Source organism: Bufo gargarizans, chromosome 4 (genome assembly GCF_014858855.1).
Source record: "Bufo gargarizans isolate SCDJY-AF-19 chromosome 4, ASM1485885v1, whole genome shotgun sequence".
NCBI lineage: Eukaryota > Metazoa > Chordata > Amphibia > Anura > Bufonidae > Bufo > Bufo gargarizans.
The window spans coordinates 288,272,782-288,290,087 of NC_058083.1; the positions used below are offsets into that span (position 1 = coordinate 288,272,782).

General features: G+C 40.5%; 1 protein-coding gene across 4 annotated transcripts; it reads right to left on the bottom strand.

Moving 5' to 3' along the window:
• Positions 1 to 1,421: 1,421 nt before the first annotated feature.
• CD164 (CD164 molecule) lies at positions 1,422 to 17,057 on the bottom strand. Of its 4 annotated transcripts, XM_044289432.1 has the most exons (8): positions 16,708 to 17,050; positions 14,583 to 14,657; positions 13,271 to 13,309; positions 9,395 to 9,448; positions 9,045 to 9,092; positions 6,407 to 6,457; positions 5,330 to 5,389; positions 1,422 to 5,153 (listed from the first exon to the last, which is right to left on the bottom strand). In XM_044289432.1, the coding sequence occupies exons 1-8, from the start codon at positions 16,796 to 16,798 to the stop codon at positions 4,987 to 4,989; spliced, it is 585 nt and encodes a 194-aa protein (XP_044145367.1). In that variant the 5' UTR covers positions 16,799 to 17,050; the 3' UTR covers positions 1,422 to 4,986. The 4 variants fall into 4 exon arrangements, with proteins under 4 accessions (XP_044145367.1, XP_044145368.1, XP_044145369.1 ...); XM_044289433.1 differs by lacking the exon at positions 9,045 to 9,092 and having other exon boundaries at positions 16,708 to 17,056; XM_044289434.1 differs by lacking the exon at positions 5,330 to 5,389 and having other exon boundaries at positions 16,708 to 17,054.
• Between the last annotated feature and the right edge of the window lie 249 nt (positions 17,058 to 17,306).

Here is a 17,306-nt window from a genome sequence, read left to right on the forward strand (position 1 = left end):
GTTTGGCACTATTTTGGGGTGTGTATGACTTTTTGATTGCTTGCCATTACACTTTTTGTGATGTAAGGTGACAAAAAAAATAGCTTTTTTAAAACACAGTTTTGAGGTATTGCTGCGTCCGTAATAACCTGCTCTATAAAAATGTCACATGACCTAACCCCTGAGGTGAAAACCGTAAAAAAAAAGAATTTAAAAAAAGTGTAAAAGAAAGCCTTTTTTTCACCTAATATCACAAAAAGTGTAATAGCAAGCAATTAAAAAGTCATACACACCCCAAAATAGTGCCATTCAAACCGTCATCTCATCCCGCAAAAATCATACCGTACCCAGGATAATCGCCCAAAAACTTAAAAAACTATGGCTCTCAGACTATATAGACACTAAAACATGATTATTTTTGTTTCAAAAATTAAATCATTGTGTAAAACTTCCATAAATAAAAAAGCAGACATATTAGCACGGTTTGCAGCAATCGCCGATATGGCATTATCACAGAGTGCATGCTGAATGATTTCAGCAGGCACTCTGTTCCGATCACCGCGCACATGACGCATCTGTACGTCATGTGTCCTTAAGTACTAGGGCATCATGACATACCGGTACGTCGTCATGTGTCCCCAACAAGTTAAAGAAACCTCTGGGTTTCTACTATTTTACACAGCAGAGGGCCAGGGCTAATGTCTGTGATTGTTGACAATCATGGCATATGGGAACGCTAAAACAGGGAGCTGCATGCTTCCTTGCTGAGATGGTGGAAGTCGTCCCATACTAGTAATAGGCCCGAGTCTGTACAAGGCTTCCAGGCCAATTACTAGTATATTCCAATGCAGGCCTGCAGGTAGCAGCACTGCCTTGGAATATACTAAATCCTGTATTCTGTAGTGCATAGATATTCATTACAAAATACGAGAGACAATTTAATGTTTGCATGTTATAGTCACCTAGGGTGATAAAAAAAAATAAAAAATTATATATATATATATATATATATATATATATATATATATATATATATATATATATATATATACACATACATACACACACACTTAAATTCTAATAAAAATAAATAAATGTTTTTAACATCATTGGCATTGTGTCTAAAAATGCCAATACTATATAAAAATTATTATCCTATATGATGCTATGTAACCCTTAGAGTTCTGGAATGTATTGGATAACACTGGCACCATTATGTCAGTGTTATCCAGTACATTCCAGAACTGTAAGGGTTACATGGCATCATAAATCAGTATAATGCTGAGACCCAGCCAGTGCTGGGAGGTCAGAACGGGAGCACTTGCATACTCACACTGCAAGTCCGGAGCGTGACACTCGTTCGTCTGAAAAGGGCCTTAATGTGTGCAAAATCTACTCAAAAGGATTTTCTTCCTTTAAATATGAAAATAGAGGCAAACATGTCCCGGAAGTCTAAAGTATTTATTTCAACAAAATCAACTTTATTTGCAGTTAAACAGCTTGTAGTATTAGGATATTGTTACATTTCTCAAGGCATCTTGATTTGTCATGGAGCTCATTCTAGTACTGTAAACTACACGGTGGAAAAGAAAACCGATGGGTGGACACAATATTCTGCTTTATTATGTTCCAGATTAATTACTTATCAGAATATTGTTCCTTCCTGACATTTGGCTTCCGATTCACTTTGATATCGGTGTGGAAACTGACTAGGTGCCATCAATATTGCTAGATTCATGAGCTTTCTTTACTGGGGAGCAGTTCACAGCACTGGATTGTATTAGGACTCGCTGGGTTGCAGAACCAGCATCCATTTAAACCCCAAACTGTTCAGAACAGCATGTATTGACTCGCATGCATATTACCTCATGAATCCTATTGGATAACTCAGAAGTGGAACCTTAAAGCAAATATTGTATTAAGTCAAGTACCAGTCCTGGTACTCTAACATTATGTATGGTGGCACATGCTGGCAAGCAGCTGATCAGCCATGGTCCTGTGTGGATTAGAAACACTGTCCATACCCTTAGTTCTTCTGTTCCATGATCAGCAGATGGCAATTACTGGTGAAAAGTTGAAGACGACAGGCACTATTTGCTGGAGGAGAACTGCTTACAGAAAAATCCTATCTTGGCTCATGCACGAAAGGTTTGTCAAATTCCATTTACACTGGTATATAGTATTTCTCATTAGTAAGGCAGTCTACAGTAAACATTCTTTCCAAGCTGTAGGCAATGTGCAATCTCCACTTTAGTGTTAATGACATGTACATCATTATGAGCAGAGATACTGGTATGCATGCTACTCCCAGCATACATGCATCTGATACAATCTGGTCACCCTCAGGATTTAAAGGAAAAAAATTGTACTAAAGGCAAACAACTTTAAGGCACTTAGAAGTGACAACCACAAGTAGGAGTAGCAAATTCTTCTGGTTCTTTAATTTCTGAATCCTTCCAGATTAAAACCACCATGTTTATAGCCACAGGTAGAAAGCTGGCTGTTAATTGCATTTAAAATAGCCAAGCAAACTAAACAACAATTTTAGGAGTGGAGTATTAAAAGGAGGGATTACAAAAACATGGCTTTTTGGATTTTTTTTCTAACAGTGCCACACCTGTAGTATTGTAGCTCAATCCCATTGACTTTGTCGAAGCAGAGCTGCAATATCATCCCATCGACCAGGACCAGCGTCCATGACAGGTGCTGACGATGAATTGGGTCATTAAAGGGGCTGTCCAGGATTAGTAAATACGGCTGCTTTCTTTCAAAAACAGCCCAACATCTGTGCACAGGTTGTGTCTGGTACTGACAGATCAACCCTTCACTTCAAGGAGCTGAGCTTGACAACCAATGGACAAGTGTAGGTTTGGGCAATATACTGATATCTACGATATACTGCCGTATTAAGAAACAGTGATATCACCGTTTCTTAATTGCCGTGGTATTTAAGTGAAATCATAGGGGCGGTCGCACTTGACAGGACCAACCACTTCTAAAACAGGCTCGGTGTATGTCAGTCCTGGATTCACATCTCGTTCATTCCACAACTTTTTCTCAAATTTGGCATCAGAGTCTTTGACCCACAAGTAACCATGGCGATGGTCAGTAAATGACTTCTACGTCATAACCCTCCTGAGTGACCTCAGCTTCTCACGCGATTTGTCCTCACATGTAACATAATGGCCGTCATTCAGCTATTTATCGGATGGTGGGTTCATTCATAAGAACGATCCAGGCATCCACAGTATCCACTAAACTGCCCGTTCATGCAGGCAATTTAGTTGATGTACAACATTTCTACTGCACTGAGCCTGTGCAAGTAGTCAGGTGGGATATTTTCTGCTTGGCATCAGCCAAAAAATATCCAACCTGACTGATTAACCACAGACCATACTTTAGTCGCCGACCACTGTTTCGGGCGATGAAAATCTAATGTCATGTTTGTTACATTGAATTTTAACTTATTACTATTATCCAGCATAGGATATGTAAATATCGTATTTCTTTAAATCCTAATACTACTTGTAATAGGGGTAATTGTAAAAGGTTTTATATTTTATAATTAAAGACCAGAAACACTAGTACATGCTTTGAGTGGTTTTTTTTTTTCTTCTAAATGGGCATTTATCAGGATATATCGTTATCATGGGGAGTTTTGGTTATGTTGCCCAACCCTAGACAAGCGAGGTGCTGTTTTTTAAAGAAAGGAACCATGCTTTCCAATCTGGCACAAACTATTTTAGGAAGCTGCCTGCAGTGACAGACGTCAGTTGTTCGGCCTCTTCTGAATCAGAGCCCCAACGTGACCCAAGGTTTAAAGTCTATTCTTATAAGTTTCCTAGTAAACCTACCAATTAAGAAGAGAACAGCCTTTGGCACATAACCTGTGGTTTCAAAACATTTATTGCTGCAGCAACAGGTTTCATTCACCCACCTGCCTATTATACAATTCGTAGATCACGTCTGTACACCTCATGCAATGGGGAATAGGTTTGAATGCTCTTTATACACTAATGGCCAAGCAGGAACCAGGAATGCAATTGGAATCAATAGTGGAAACATGCTGTACAACAAGGCCACGAAGATTAATTCTGGAAGGTACAATAACCAGCAAATGCCACCTCAAAGCCAGCAATTTAGAGCAAAGTCATATTTTCCTTCATTAATGGAATGATCCACAGAAAGGATCATTATAAATATAAAAAAAAAATATAAAAAAAAACTTGAGTAAGCTCTATTATCAATAATCATCTCTAAAATTCAGATTAGAATTAGACAGAGAAGGAAAGATGCATTGAAGATGACCGACAGCTAAACTTGTTTGTTACTTTTAATTACTTGTCAACATGAAATTTGCCTTTCTGGAGGCTGTAGATACAGGACATTGATTACTATTGGTCAGTCATGCCGGCACAGCTACAAAGAGGCCAATGCAATACTAGAGAACTAAAATATGTGATACTTTCAATATGTCTTTTAAGGCACAATTCTCAAAATATCACCTTTTTTTAGGAGTAAGGTGCACTTAAGAAGATGTGAGGAATAATATACCTTCATAAATTATAATCAACTTCAATTAAAAGACTCAACAATAGAGCTGAAAGGGACAAGATCATAGAAAGATATACCACACCTAAAGGCAGCACTGCCCAGAGCACCACTCACATTAACCTGACCGTTTTCATAATCATCCAAAACTATTCCCTGCAATGGCATTGTAATCTTAATTTTTTATTCTTTATTACCCATGGAAATTTTTTTTCCCTTGGAGGTTGTATTCTGAAATATAGGACATGGCCGTTTGACCGGTTTGAAAAACTTTAGGAAGCTGATGGGATGTATGCAGTCCACAGCAATGTTAAGCTGCACTTTCTTCTCAATAGCGGTGGTATAGATACAATTTGTAGAGGAGGAAAGGGCCTAATTCCATGGCTTTCCAATGAGTAATCTTCAAGTTTACATTTGGCTAGAGCGATGTAGGTGAGCAGTGCAGAACAACTGGGCTTAAAGGGTATGGTAATTCCTGTCTTTGGCCTTGCAGAATTTGTACAAGAAAAATACCACCGCTTGAACACCCAGTACCAAGACAATTCCTCCAATGAAACTTGCGGCATCAAAGGTGTTCTTCTTGATAGGCGACGGTGTTGTCACAGGGCTTGGTTTTAAGGAGGCTGCAAACAAAGAACATAGAAAGGTGACTCAGCTTCCATTTCCACAGGTACCTCGATAGCTGCATTTGTCATGCTTTTCAGATAAAGGCCACACACAAAACCAGAAAAAAAACATTCAAAGAGTTGCTTTGTACAAACAACGGAAATATCACAAGCCAGTAAGCACAAGAACGTACTGGTTGCAGAGCTTTGGGCAGTGGATGAAGCAGGAGCTGCAGAGCTGTTGGTTGTTGCCGCTAGTAGAAAAACAATATGAAAGCAAATCAGTAAAACTTGCAAGACACAAACACATATTTCCACAGTGAAGCGTCTTAATATTTTTTTTTTTTAAACAGCTAACAGGTCAAAAAAATATAACAGAAGGGATAATACTTCCAATCTCCTGCTGCTTCCACACTGACACTTCCTTGGTCTCTGATCTCTGTTTACCGGGCTCCAGTGTCGATGTGGCGCGTAAAATGTGACTGCTGGAGCCAATCACTGTATATAGCAGTGATGAATTGATACCACTGGAATCACCGCTGTGGCCAGTGATTGGTGGCAGTGGTCACAAGTTATGTCGGCACAACATTGCTAGAGGCTTGTAAACAGAGACTGGCAGGGGATTGGGAAGGCGAGTATGGTTTCTTTTGTTATGTATAGCGTTGTAAACGCTTTATAAAAAAAATTAATTCATACCTCTGGAAAACCCCTTAATGCTCTATGGCGTACTATTATGTCAAGGGAGCAGGGTTGTTACCTCTCTGTGCCATATTATTAAATAAGTCATGGAAATGGTGCAGGCTCAGGAGCAGGGCCCACACCATCACTTGTAGGTGCAAAGTGTATACAGCAGGCATCTGGCTCTCACGGCCAGGATCAGAGAGGACTTCAATCTGGGCAATTTAACCTCTCAGATGCCTCCGTCAATAACAACTGCAGCATCTGAGCCTTTAGACTGGCAACCCGTGAATGCAGTCACGAGGTGCCAAGTACTCGGCACGGCAGCCAGGGGCAGTCCAAAGCACCCCAGGCCTGCCATGTCCCCACTGCTTCATGAAAAAAAGTGTAAACTGTACCATAAAATCGCAAATAAAATAAGCTACTGCAGGCAAAACGTTAATGGGTTTTCCCACTATTAGAAGTGATAGCATATCAGTATACAGCAGTTATTCCCTACACAGTGGTGCTCCACTGGGTCACGGTTTCATTTTTTATTGTATAGAAGAGGCACAGTAGAAAATATTGTCTTCTAACCCACTTTCATGACTTACCTGGGGTTGAGGTAGATGTAGTAGTATTGGTTACATTTGTTGTTGGTGCACCTGTACAAAGAGAGAAAAGCAGCTAGTACAGCAATTCATTTATACATAGAGATCAACAACTGAACAGGTTGGCTTCATTTTATACAATGTGCAGTAGGGAATAACAGCACTCACCCGGGAGTAAAAATCTTCTTGCTTTATGTAACCCATAGAAAGCAATAAACATGGACATGAACATCTAGGCGACGGCCGTTTCGTGCATACCTGCACTTCGTCTGGCCTTACCACACAAACTGTGGCACGCCCCTAAACGGTACTTCATTAACCACATGATACAAATCATAGCACTAAAAACAAGGATAAAGTACCTGAGAGACTGGGAATTTCACCCTAACCTTACAGTATTGCGCTCCCTTAGGAGATATTTCATAAGAACACACTAAGGTCATACAGGAGTCATACAAAAGAGATCGAGGTCAGGATCAATATATGTTACTACAAAACTAATAAAAACAAAAAGAAAAATATTTACTTTTTCTTTCCAGTTTAATCCTATGGCGGATGCAATCAAGGCCTCTGTAGAGAAGAATTGGCACATAATAGCAAGTGATCCCCAGCTAAAAGAGGTAGCTAATCAGTGTCCACTGGTTAGTTTTAGACGCAGTAAGAACCTGCAAGATTTGCTAGTGAACGGTAGGTTTGAGAGACAGTCTGAACAGGGACTGGCTCAGACGCATGATACCAGAGGTGTCGTTGTTGCAACAATTTATTAAAGGGATCAGAAGTAAGATTGGGCAATAGTGAATTCTTTTTAAAGGATTTTTTTTTTTTTACCTGTAAGACTAACTATGTAGTGTATGCCATTATATGCACATGTGGTTTATATTATATAGGGAAAACAATCAGGGCGACGCAGGCTCACTTAGAACTAAGGAGCACCGAGATTAATTGACATGTGCAAGCAACATAGAGGCGATATTGTCCAAATGCGGTTTTGTGGTTTGTAACAAAAGGAGGAGATAGAGAAAAAAAAAAATTGTGCAAAAGGAGGCAGAAATTATCATAAAAACCGGGGCGTTGGGCCCTCTAGGGTTAAACAACAGGAATGACCTTAGTGTGTTTTTATGAAATATCTAAGGGAGCGCAATATTGTAAGGTTAGGGTGAAATTCCCGATTTCTCAAGTACACATTTTTGTACTGTATAATTGCCTTTAAAAGAGCGTGCCACAGTTTGTGTGGGAAGGCCATACGAAGTGCAGGTATGCACGAAACGGCCGTTGCCTAGATGTTCATGTCCATATTTAAGTAACCCACAGAAAGCAATAAAGCAAAAAGATTTTTACTCCCGGGTGAGTGCTGCGTTATGCTCTACTACACATTGCATATGGACTCTATAAAGTGTAACGGACATTTTTTTTGTAAGGTATAGGGGCAGTGGTACAGACCATTTTTGTTATATACTTTAATTACGGAAAATCGTACATTTCCATTAGAAAAATAGCTCTAAAATGGCCCATTTTGAGCCTTTGCAAAGCTCCTCTGTCTTCTGTTTACATAACACCGTCAGTGTTATGTAAACAGAAGAGAGTTGCTAAGGCTCAAAATGGCCCACTTTAGAGCTATTTTTCTAATAGAAATGTACAATTTCAGTAATTAAAATATATAAACAAAAATGGTCAGCATCACTGCCCCTTGTAAGTAAAAAAATTAAATAAAAAAATGACAGTTACACACTGTAAAGACACAGAGCACCACTAAGGAGTATGTGGGGCTAGAGATCCAAGCACTGACCGCAGCATTTGTAGAGCAGTCCCTGTAGTGCCAGTCTGCCTCTTGTTTTTTTTTTAGGCTTCATATTATGTTGTGACCTCGCCTGTTAGGACACTTGTGTTCCTCCATGACCTCCTCTTTCCTCATTCCTCCAATTAAGGTATATAGAGAGCTACTGGAAAGGGTTTCTCTCACTCCGAGTTGGCGATTAAGCACATTACACAGTGATGGAACTCAATACGTGGAGAAGGAGGTCTCAGCAAGACACAAAGTAGTTTTACACATTAACGACAAATTGCTAGAATACATTATCAATGTGTGATTGGTGGGGTGTGACTCCCCACTGAAATACCAGGTAGCTGCATGGACGCAAGTGGCACTATGCCTACTAAAGTTCTAGGGGACTGCTTTATTCTCCTGATTCTTAGGCTTTCCAGTGGTTGAAACCCATCCACCCTTCATCAATGGAATATCCTAGCATTATGGCTATCAATGTTTAAGACTACAGAATCTGTATTCAATGGAGAGAAAGCCAGTGCTAGATACCTCTGGAGAACAAAAGGATCAGGAGCTCCCCATACACATTAAGCTGTTCGGTTGATAATAGGCTATGGTATGGTGGCCTTAAAGGTGTAGTCAAATCGTGCGGATGGTAGTAGTTGAAGTGCCAAAGTTCTGCTGTTATTTAGCATTTTTTAAGATAAAACGTAAAATAATAGGGCTTCACCTCCATTAAAAATCACTGCAAAAAGGTGTGTTTTTAATGTGGTTTCAACAGCACCATGTGAATACACCCTGATGATGCAACAGGTCAAGGTCAAGGTCCATGCAATATCTTCTATATAAAAAAAAAGTCAATAGCAGATTGCGTTTTACCTGCTGAAGTAATTGTGGTTGGTGCTACTGTACTTGGAGCCGCAGTGGCTACAAAAAGTGAAAAAAACTAAACTGTTATTTATGTTTTTACATTAGAAACATGAAAAAAACAAAACTGAAACTTGTCCAAAAAAACGATGCAGATTATAAACAAAGCATATCATTTCTCATCAATAGTCACGAGTGCTCAAACATGTTTTTTTCTCTTTTTTAATTGATCCAGATTCCAAACATTCAGTATCTTATAACCTGCCAATAATAGTGTAAAAATAATAGGGCCACAAACCGTTATATAGTTGTTGTCCTGGACCGACAATTACACAATTATGTAGTCAATAGAAAGGATTTACCTTCACATAGTTCCTTGGTGCAGTCGGCTATAGATGAATTCATACATTTTGGTGCTGCAAATAAGAAGGTAAATAAATTATTACATGTTAAGAACCCTTCAGAATAGAGAGAAAAAACACAGGAACCAATGGGAGACATTTAACAGAATCCGTGCAAAGGAAAGGTGGAGGAGATGCCCAAAGCAACTGCTGGACTTTCTGTCTGCGCTCACTTTTATAAACCTTCCTCATTGGGGGTCATTTATTAAAGACGGGTGTTTCACAAAAAGTCCATTGGCAAAAGATGCAACAAAAATTAAGAGGCACAGGCCACTTCATAAATTTGTTGCATCTGCGATTTGCAGCTTGGCCAGTACGCCAGTTTTCTTGCATATTTTATAATAAATGTGTCTAGCTGTGGTGGCGCTGCCCCTTCTCTTAAGCTCCATCTACCTTTTTAAAAGTGGGAGAGTGGCATAAAACATAAAAGTCACAAAATTACATTTCTGCCAAATTTTAAGACTTTTTATGCCAAAAACTAGGCTAAGGGCTTTGTAACTTTGGGACACAGAGCACGCTGTGTTTTTATTCTGCGGATTTACTTGCATTGTACAAACAGTACAGTATAATACAAGTATTAAATCCAAAAGATCCACTGGACCCAGGAGATCAATATTTATAATCCAATAGTCGTAAGACTAATAATTCCCGTTTCTGGTCTATTTTAAAACATAACTTTTATTATTCACATACATAACACACAGTTCAAAGAAAGAAAAACTCTGTTGAGAGTGCTTTAAAAATATATATGAAAAAGGATAGTATACACGGGGTAGATTTGTGACACTGTCACTATGTACTAGCTATATCACAATTGTATCCTTTTGTGAATGATGTTTATTAAATATCATATGATCTATCTTCCAAAGTTTGCCACTGGCATCTCCTCACTTTTGATTAACTGCTGCTGGTGTTATCTCTCACCGGGTTATAAACTATCATTCATGCGATATATTGTCTGTGCTGCCTTAGCCTTACATTAATAATTGTTGGAATAATTAATCCTACTGAATTATTATGGCATCCTCAAGTATATCTATACTACCCTTGTGATTCTGATCTGGGGGAGCTGCATTGTATTACCTTTTAAGAATATGTTAGGGATAGCGGATCTGTAGCACTGTGACCTGCAGACGCAGCGCGCCTCAGATCAGAATCACGAGGGTAGTATAGATATAGTTGACTGTGCTGACAGCGAATAGGATGCCATAATAATTCAGTAGGATTAATTATTCCAACAATTATCAATATAACGCTAAAGCAGCACAGACAATATATCGCATGAATGATAGTTTATAACCCGGTGAGAGATAACACCAGCAGATAATCAAAAGTGAGGAGATGCCAGTGGCAAACTTTGGAAGATAGATCATATGATATTTAATAAACATCATTCACAAAACGATACAATTGTGATATAGCTAGTACATAGTGACAGTGTAAAAAATCTACCCCGTGTATACTATCCTTTTTCATATATATTTTTAAAGCACTCTCAACAGTTTTTCTTTCTTTGAACTGTGTGTTATGTATGTGAATAATAAAAGTTATGTTTTAAAATAGACCAGAAACAGGAATTATTAGTCTTACGACTATTGGATTATAAGTATAATACAAGTAAATCAGAATAAAAACACTTACAACTTCTGGGGCCACTACAGCAGTCATTATTACTACTGTGGCCACTATAAAGGGGGATCCATAGGCATGCCTAAAAGGGGGGCTTTATTACTAATGGGGGCACAATGGGTGCATCGTTACTACTGGGAGTACTGTGGGAAAGTTATTAATGGGCACAATAAGGAGGGCACTACCACTAATGGGAAGAATTATTACTGTTGGGGGCAATGTAGGGGGAATATTACTAATGAATGCACTCTGGTAGAGATTTACTATTAGTGGGACAGAATCTGTATTCAGAACGTGTATTGAATGGAGAGCTCCTCATACACATTAAGCTGTTCGGTTGATAATAGGCTATGGTATGGTGGTCTTAAAGGTGTAGTCAAATCGTGCGGATGGATGTAGTTAAAACTCCAAAGTTCTGCTATGATTTAGCATTTTTTAAGAGAAAACATTAAATAATAGTGCTTCACCTCCATTGAAAATCACTGCTAAATGGTGTGCATTTTTAATGTGGTTTCAACAGCACCATGTGAATACACCCTGATGCTGCAACAGGTCAATGTAATAAATATATATATACACAGGTCCTTCTCAAAAAATTTGCATATTGTGATAAAGTTCATTATTTTCTGTAATGTACTGATAAACATTAGACTTTCATATATTTTAGATTCATTACACACCAACTGAAGTAGTTCAAGCCTTTTATTGTTTTAATATTGATGATTTTGGCATACAGCTCATGAAAACCCAAAATTCCTATCTCAAAAAATTAGCATATCATGAAAAGGTTCTCTAAACGAGCTATTAACCTAATCATCTGAATCAACTAATTAACTCTAAACACCTGCAAAAGATTCCTGAGGCTTTTAAAAACTCCCAGCCTGGTTCATTACTCAAAACCGCAATCATGGGTAAGACTGCCGACCTGACTGCTGTCCAGAAGGCCATCATTGACACCCTCAAGCAAGAGGGTAAGACACAGAAAGAAATTTCTGAACGAATAGGCTGTTCCCAGAGTGCTGTATCAAGGCACCTCAGTGGGAAGTCTGTGGGAAGGAAAAAGTGTGGCAGAAAACGCTGCGGTGACCGGACTCTGAGGAAGATTGTGGAGAAGGACCGATTCCAGACCTTGGGGGACCTGCGGAAGCAGTGGACTGAGTCTGGAGTAGAAACATCCAGAGCCACTGTGTACAGGCATGTGCAGGAAATGGGCTACAGGTGGCGCATTCCCCAGAAACAGCGGCAGAAGCGCCTGACCTGGGCTACAGAGAAGCAGCACTGGACTGTTGCTCAGTGGTCCAAAGTACTTTTTTCGGATGAAAGCAAATTTTGCATGTCATTCGGAAATCAAGGTGCCAGAGTCTGGAGGAAGACTGGGGAGAGGGAAATGCCAAAATGCCTGAAGTCCAGTGTCAAGTACCCACAGTCAGTGATGGTCTGGGGTGCCATGTCAGCTGCTGGTGTTGGTCCACTGTGTTTTATCAAGGGCAGGGTCAATGCAGCTAGCTATCAGGAGATTTTGGAGCACTTCATGCTTCCATCTGCTGAAAAGCTTTATGGGGATAAAGATTTCATTTTTCAGCACGACCTGGCACCTGCTCACAGTGCCAAAACCACTGGTAAATGGTTTACTGACCATGGTATTACTGTGCTCAATTGGCCTGCCAACTCTCCTGACCTGAACCCCATAGAGAATCTGTGGGATATTGGGAAGAGAAAGTTGAGAGACGCAAGACCCAACACTCTGGATGAGCTTAAGGCCGCTATCGAAGCATCCTGGGCCTCCATAACACCTCAGCAGTGCCACAGGCTGATTGCCTCCATGCCACGCCGCATTGAAGCAGTCATTTCTGCAAAAGGATTCCCGACCAAGTATTGAGTGCATAACTGAACATAATTATTTGAAGGTTGACTTTTTTTGTATTAAAAACACTTTTCTTTTATTGGTCGGATGAAATATGCTAATTTTTTTAGATAGGAAATTTGGGTTTTCATGAGATGTATGCCAAAATCATCAATATTAAAACAATAAAAGGCTTGAACTTCTTCAGTTGTGTGTAATGAATCTAAAATATATGAAAGTCTAATGTTTATCAGTACATTACAGAAAATAATGAACTTTATCACAATATGCTAATTTTTTTAGAATGACCTGTATATATATATATATATATATATATATATATTCAATAGCAGATTGCGTTTTACCTGCTGAAGTTGGTGTTACTGTACTTAGAGCTGCAGAGGCTACAAAAAGTGGAAAAAACAAACAAAAAAAACAGTTAATGTTTTTACATTAGAAACATGAAAAAAACTGCACACATCATTTTAATGATTAAAATTATGCAGATTATAAACAAATCCTATAATTTCTCCGCAATAGTCACGAGTGCTCAAACATATTTTTTCTTTTTTAATTGATCCAGATTCCAATCGTTCCGTATCTTATAACCTGCCAATAATAGTGTAAAAATAATAGGGCCACAACGTTTACATTAGAGGAGACTTCATGTGACCCTGTATTCTCCAATATGAATGATAGCGCTGAATGTATGTCTAAGCATTAGGGCTTAGAGGAGAAAATACTTTATGCGTGCTATCCAAGCTTGAGGAACAGCCCAGGGCCTTAATCCACCCCTCACAACAAGACATCAAAATCCAATTTCAGAAGCAGGAAAGATGCACAAGATGATCCATCATGCTGAGGGACGAGGACAGATCCTTCAGCAAAACTACTAAGGTCACCATCCATATTACAGTGTCTCAGCTAAGCATCCAGTCACACCATTCCTCTACTCTCATCATTGTTCATTAGTTCTATGACAGTCGCTCTGCGTTCTCTCTGCCTGTCTGGCGCTGCGTTGGTCCAATCTTAATGCATAAAGGGGTAGGAGGAAAATTCAGGTCAGCGCGGCCGATTTGCTAATGGCCAGGTTTTGTCCAGCAACAATGTACTTCTATTTATGTGCAAACTTTAAAACTGTGCAAGTGGATATCAGAGCTAGTCTGGGAAAAAGCAGATGTTTCACAGTTAGGCCTCTTTCACACTACCGTATGGCTATTTCAGTGTTTTGTGGTCCATTTTTCACGGATCCGTTGTTCCGTTTTTTTGTTTCCGTTGTTCCGTATGGCATATACAGTAATTACATAGAAAAAATTGGGCTAGGCATAACATTTTCAATAGATGGTTCCGCAAAAACAGAACGGATACGGAAGACATACGGATGCATTTCCGTATGTGTTCAGTTTTTTTGCAGACCCATTGACTTGAATGGAGCCACGTAACGTGATTTGCGGGCAATAATAGGACATGTTCTATCTTTCAACGGAAAAGAAAAACGGAAACGGAATGCATACAGAGTACATTCCGTTTTTTTGCAGAACCATTGAAATGAATGGTTCCGTATACGGAACGCAAAGAACGGCCCGCAAAACGAAAAAAAAAAAAAGTTTGTGTGAAAGACGCCTTACTGAAATATTGCAAGGCAAGAAAACCTCATCAAAACATATTGTAACTTACCATTACTACATTTAGCCCACATACAGCCTGAGATATTATTACACGCACTACAGTTCACTGCTCCTTCACAGGTATCTGCAAGAAAAACGGACAGAATCAGCAGGAAATTGTATACCACAAAATGACAACAAACTGTAAGGGGCTGTCCGGCCTGCAGACACTGATGGCCTACCCTCAGGACAGGTAATCAATCAGCGATTGTGAGCCAAAACCAGGAGTGGAGCCTCCACAGACATAAGGTATAAGGGAAAGATATTTTGCAGCACCTGGTTTTGGCTCAAAATCACTGAAGGAAATTGCTTGCAGACCCAGAATAAACCCACAAGAGATCTGCCACCTCTGAAAGTGGCCAAAGGTTTGATCACAAAGTTCTGCATACCAGCAATCCCCCACAGATCGTGGCTAAAGCCTTGAGGCAGCCCAGTAAAGGCTCATTGCAGTGTTTGCAGTCCGCAAAACACGGATACCGGCTGTGTGCGTTCCTCATTTTGCGGAACGTCCTGTCCTCTATAGAACAGTCCTATCCTCGTCATGAAATGGACAAGAATAGGACATGTGAGCCTATTTTTTTTTTGTCGACTGTCTTATGTAGGGGCTCATTTTTTGCGGGATGAGATGACTGGTTGGTACTATTTTAGGGTGCATATGACTTTTTGATAGATTGGTATTACTTTTTGTAATGCAAGGTGACAAAAAAAAAAGTTTTTATTTTTTTATTTTAAGATGTCCACTTGAGGGGTTAGTTCATGTGACATTTTTATACAGCAGATTGTTATGGACGCGGTAATACTTAATATGTATACTTTTTTCATTTATTTAAGTTTTACACAATAAAAGCATTTTTTAAACTAAAAAAAATCATGTTTTAGTGTCTATATTTAGAGAAACAGTTTTTTTTGCTCGATTGTTTTTGTAGGGGCCCATTTTTTGCATGATGAGGTTACGGTTTGATTGGTACTATTTTGGGGGGACATGCCTTTTTGATCGCTTGGTGTTGCACTTTTTGTGCTGTAAGGTTACAAAAAAAAAAAAAAATGATTGTTTTAGGGTACTTTTACACTAGCGTTTTTCTTTTCCGGCGCTGAGTTCCTTCCTCGGGGCTTAATACTTTGTGTGCTTTTATTGTGTAAAAAAAACGATTTGATACATATGCAAATTAACCTGAGATGAGTCCTGTCCCTGACTCATCTCACGTACAGGACTCATCTCAGGTTAATTTGCATATGTATCAAATCGTTTTTTTTTTTACACAATGAAAGCACACAGAGCTATGGGGACTGGGTATTGCAGATGTGCTAGCGGCCATCGCGCAACCCATGTCCTCGGCTTTATACACAAAATCCCGGTGACAGGTTCCCTTTAAGTCACGTCCACCAGCGCTGTACATGTACGGCGAGGGTCCTCTATGGGTTAAAGGGGTTGTCCAATGACACACAAAAACAAAAAAAAACAACAGTGCAGTAGTTTGCAGATGTAAATAAATGAATCTTGCCAATACACTTTCAGAGTAAAAACCTTACATTTGGCCCGATTGGAGACCCCATCGCGGTCCCAGAAACGGAGGTACTATTGCAGGGTCTGACACAGCTGGGGGCTGGCTTTCTGCTTGAGCTCATTAGTTAAGCAGCCCGCTCTCCATCTCCGTATTCGCCACTGGCGGAGGAGGGGGCTGGCTTTCATAGTGAGCCAAGTAGCCCCTTCATACACGCCACTGGCCCAGAGAGGGGGAGGAAGCTCTGTGTCGGAACCGCTTCTGGGACCACAAGGCCAATCTGTAAAGATTTCACAAATAAAGTATATTATTTCCAAACCACTGGCGAACCCTTGGGCAACCTGCCAACCATTCTACGTGTACCAGCGCCTCGAGAAGGCTGGCTGCTATCAGATCCTACGGTAATCCGCGTATCTCCACATCAGCGTTACAATAAATGGAGAGCGGGGGATGTACCACCACCTGGGATGTAGCAGAGCTAGGAGTGCACACCTTGCAGCGCCCCTCTGACTAGCAGGAAGCCTGAAACTAGGTGTGTGCCCCGTGCCCTGTGACGTCACCGCCGTGACGTAGCGCCCGCACTATGACTGTGCACAGTGGAGTGTATACTGCGGTACCTGAGGAGCTCCTTACCTGCATAGGCGGCGCCCGTCAGCCCCCACAGCAGCAGAAGCAGTGCGGGCAGGAGGAGCAGGTGTGGCGGGGCGCCCCGCACCGTCTTCATCCCGGCTCTCGTGTCGTGCTCTCACGCAGCTGTCAGCCACCCGTCCTTCCTCGCTGGATCACTCCGGGACTCTCCCTGTTCACGTGATTCCGCCAGGCGTGGCTCTCCGGGCAGCGTCCGCAGTCCTCCACCGAGCAGCCTTCCGTCCACTGCTTCTACCGGGAATTGGGAACCGGTCTGGGAAGACTTTCGCACCTCCTGCTGTGACGTCACTACGAACGTGGCACTAGAAAGGGGCTCACCTCGTCACCGTTCGCCACCTTCTATCTCGCGGGTTATCGCGCCACCTGGAGCCTGTTTTGTGGAACTGCAGGCTCAACTCGTAGTCGCAATTTTGTCGCTATCCAATTCTGCCGTTTTAAGGGGATTTGGGATTATCACGATATCACGATTGTTTTTGTAATTAAACTCAGTGCTTCCTGTTTGTAAGTATAATGATTTAATGCTTACAAGCGAATTAATAGTATATGGACGTCAGCTTGGGAGAGTCCTTCATAGGGCGATACTG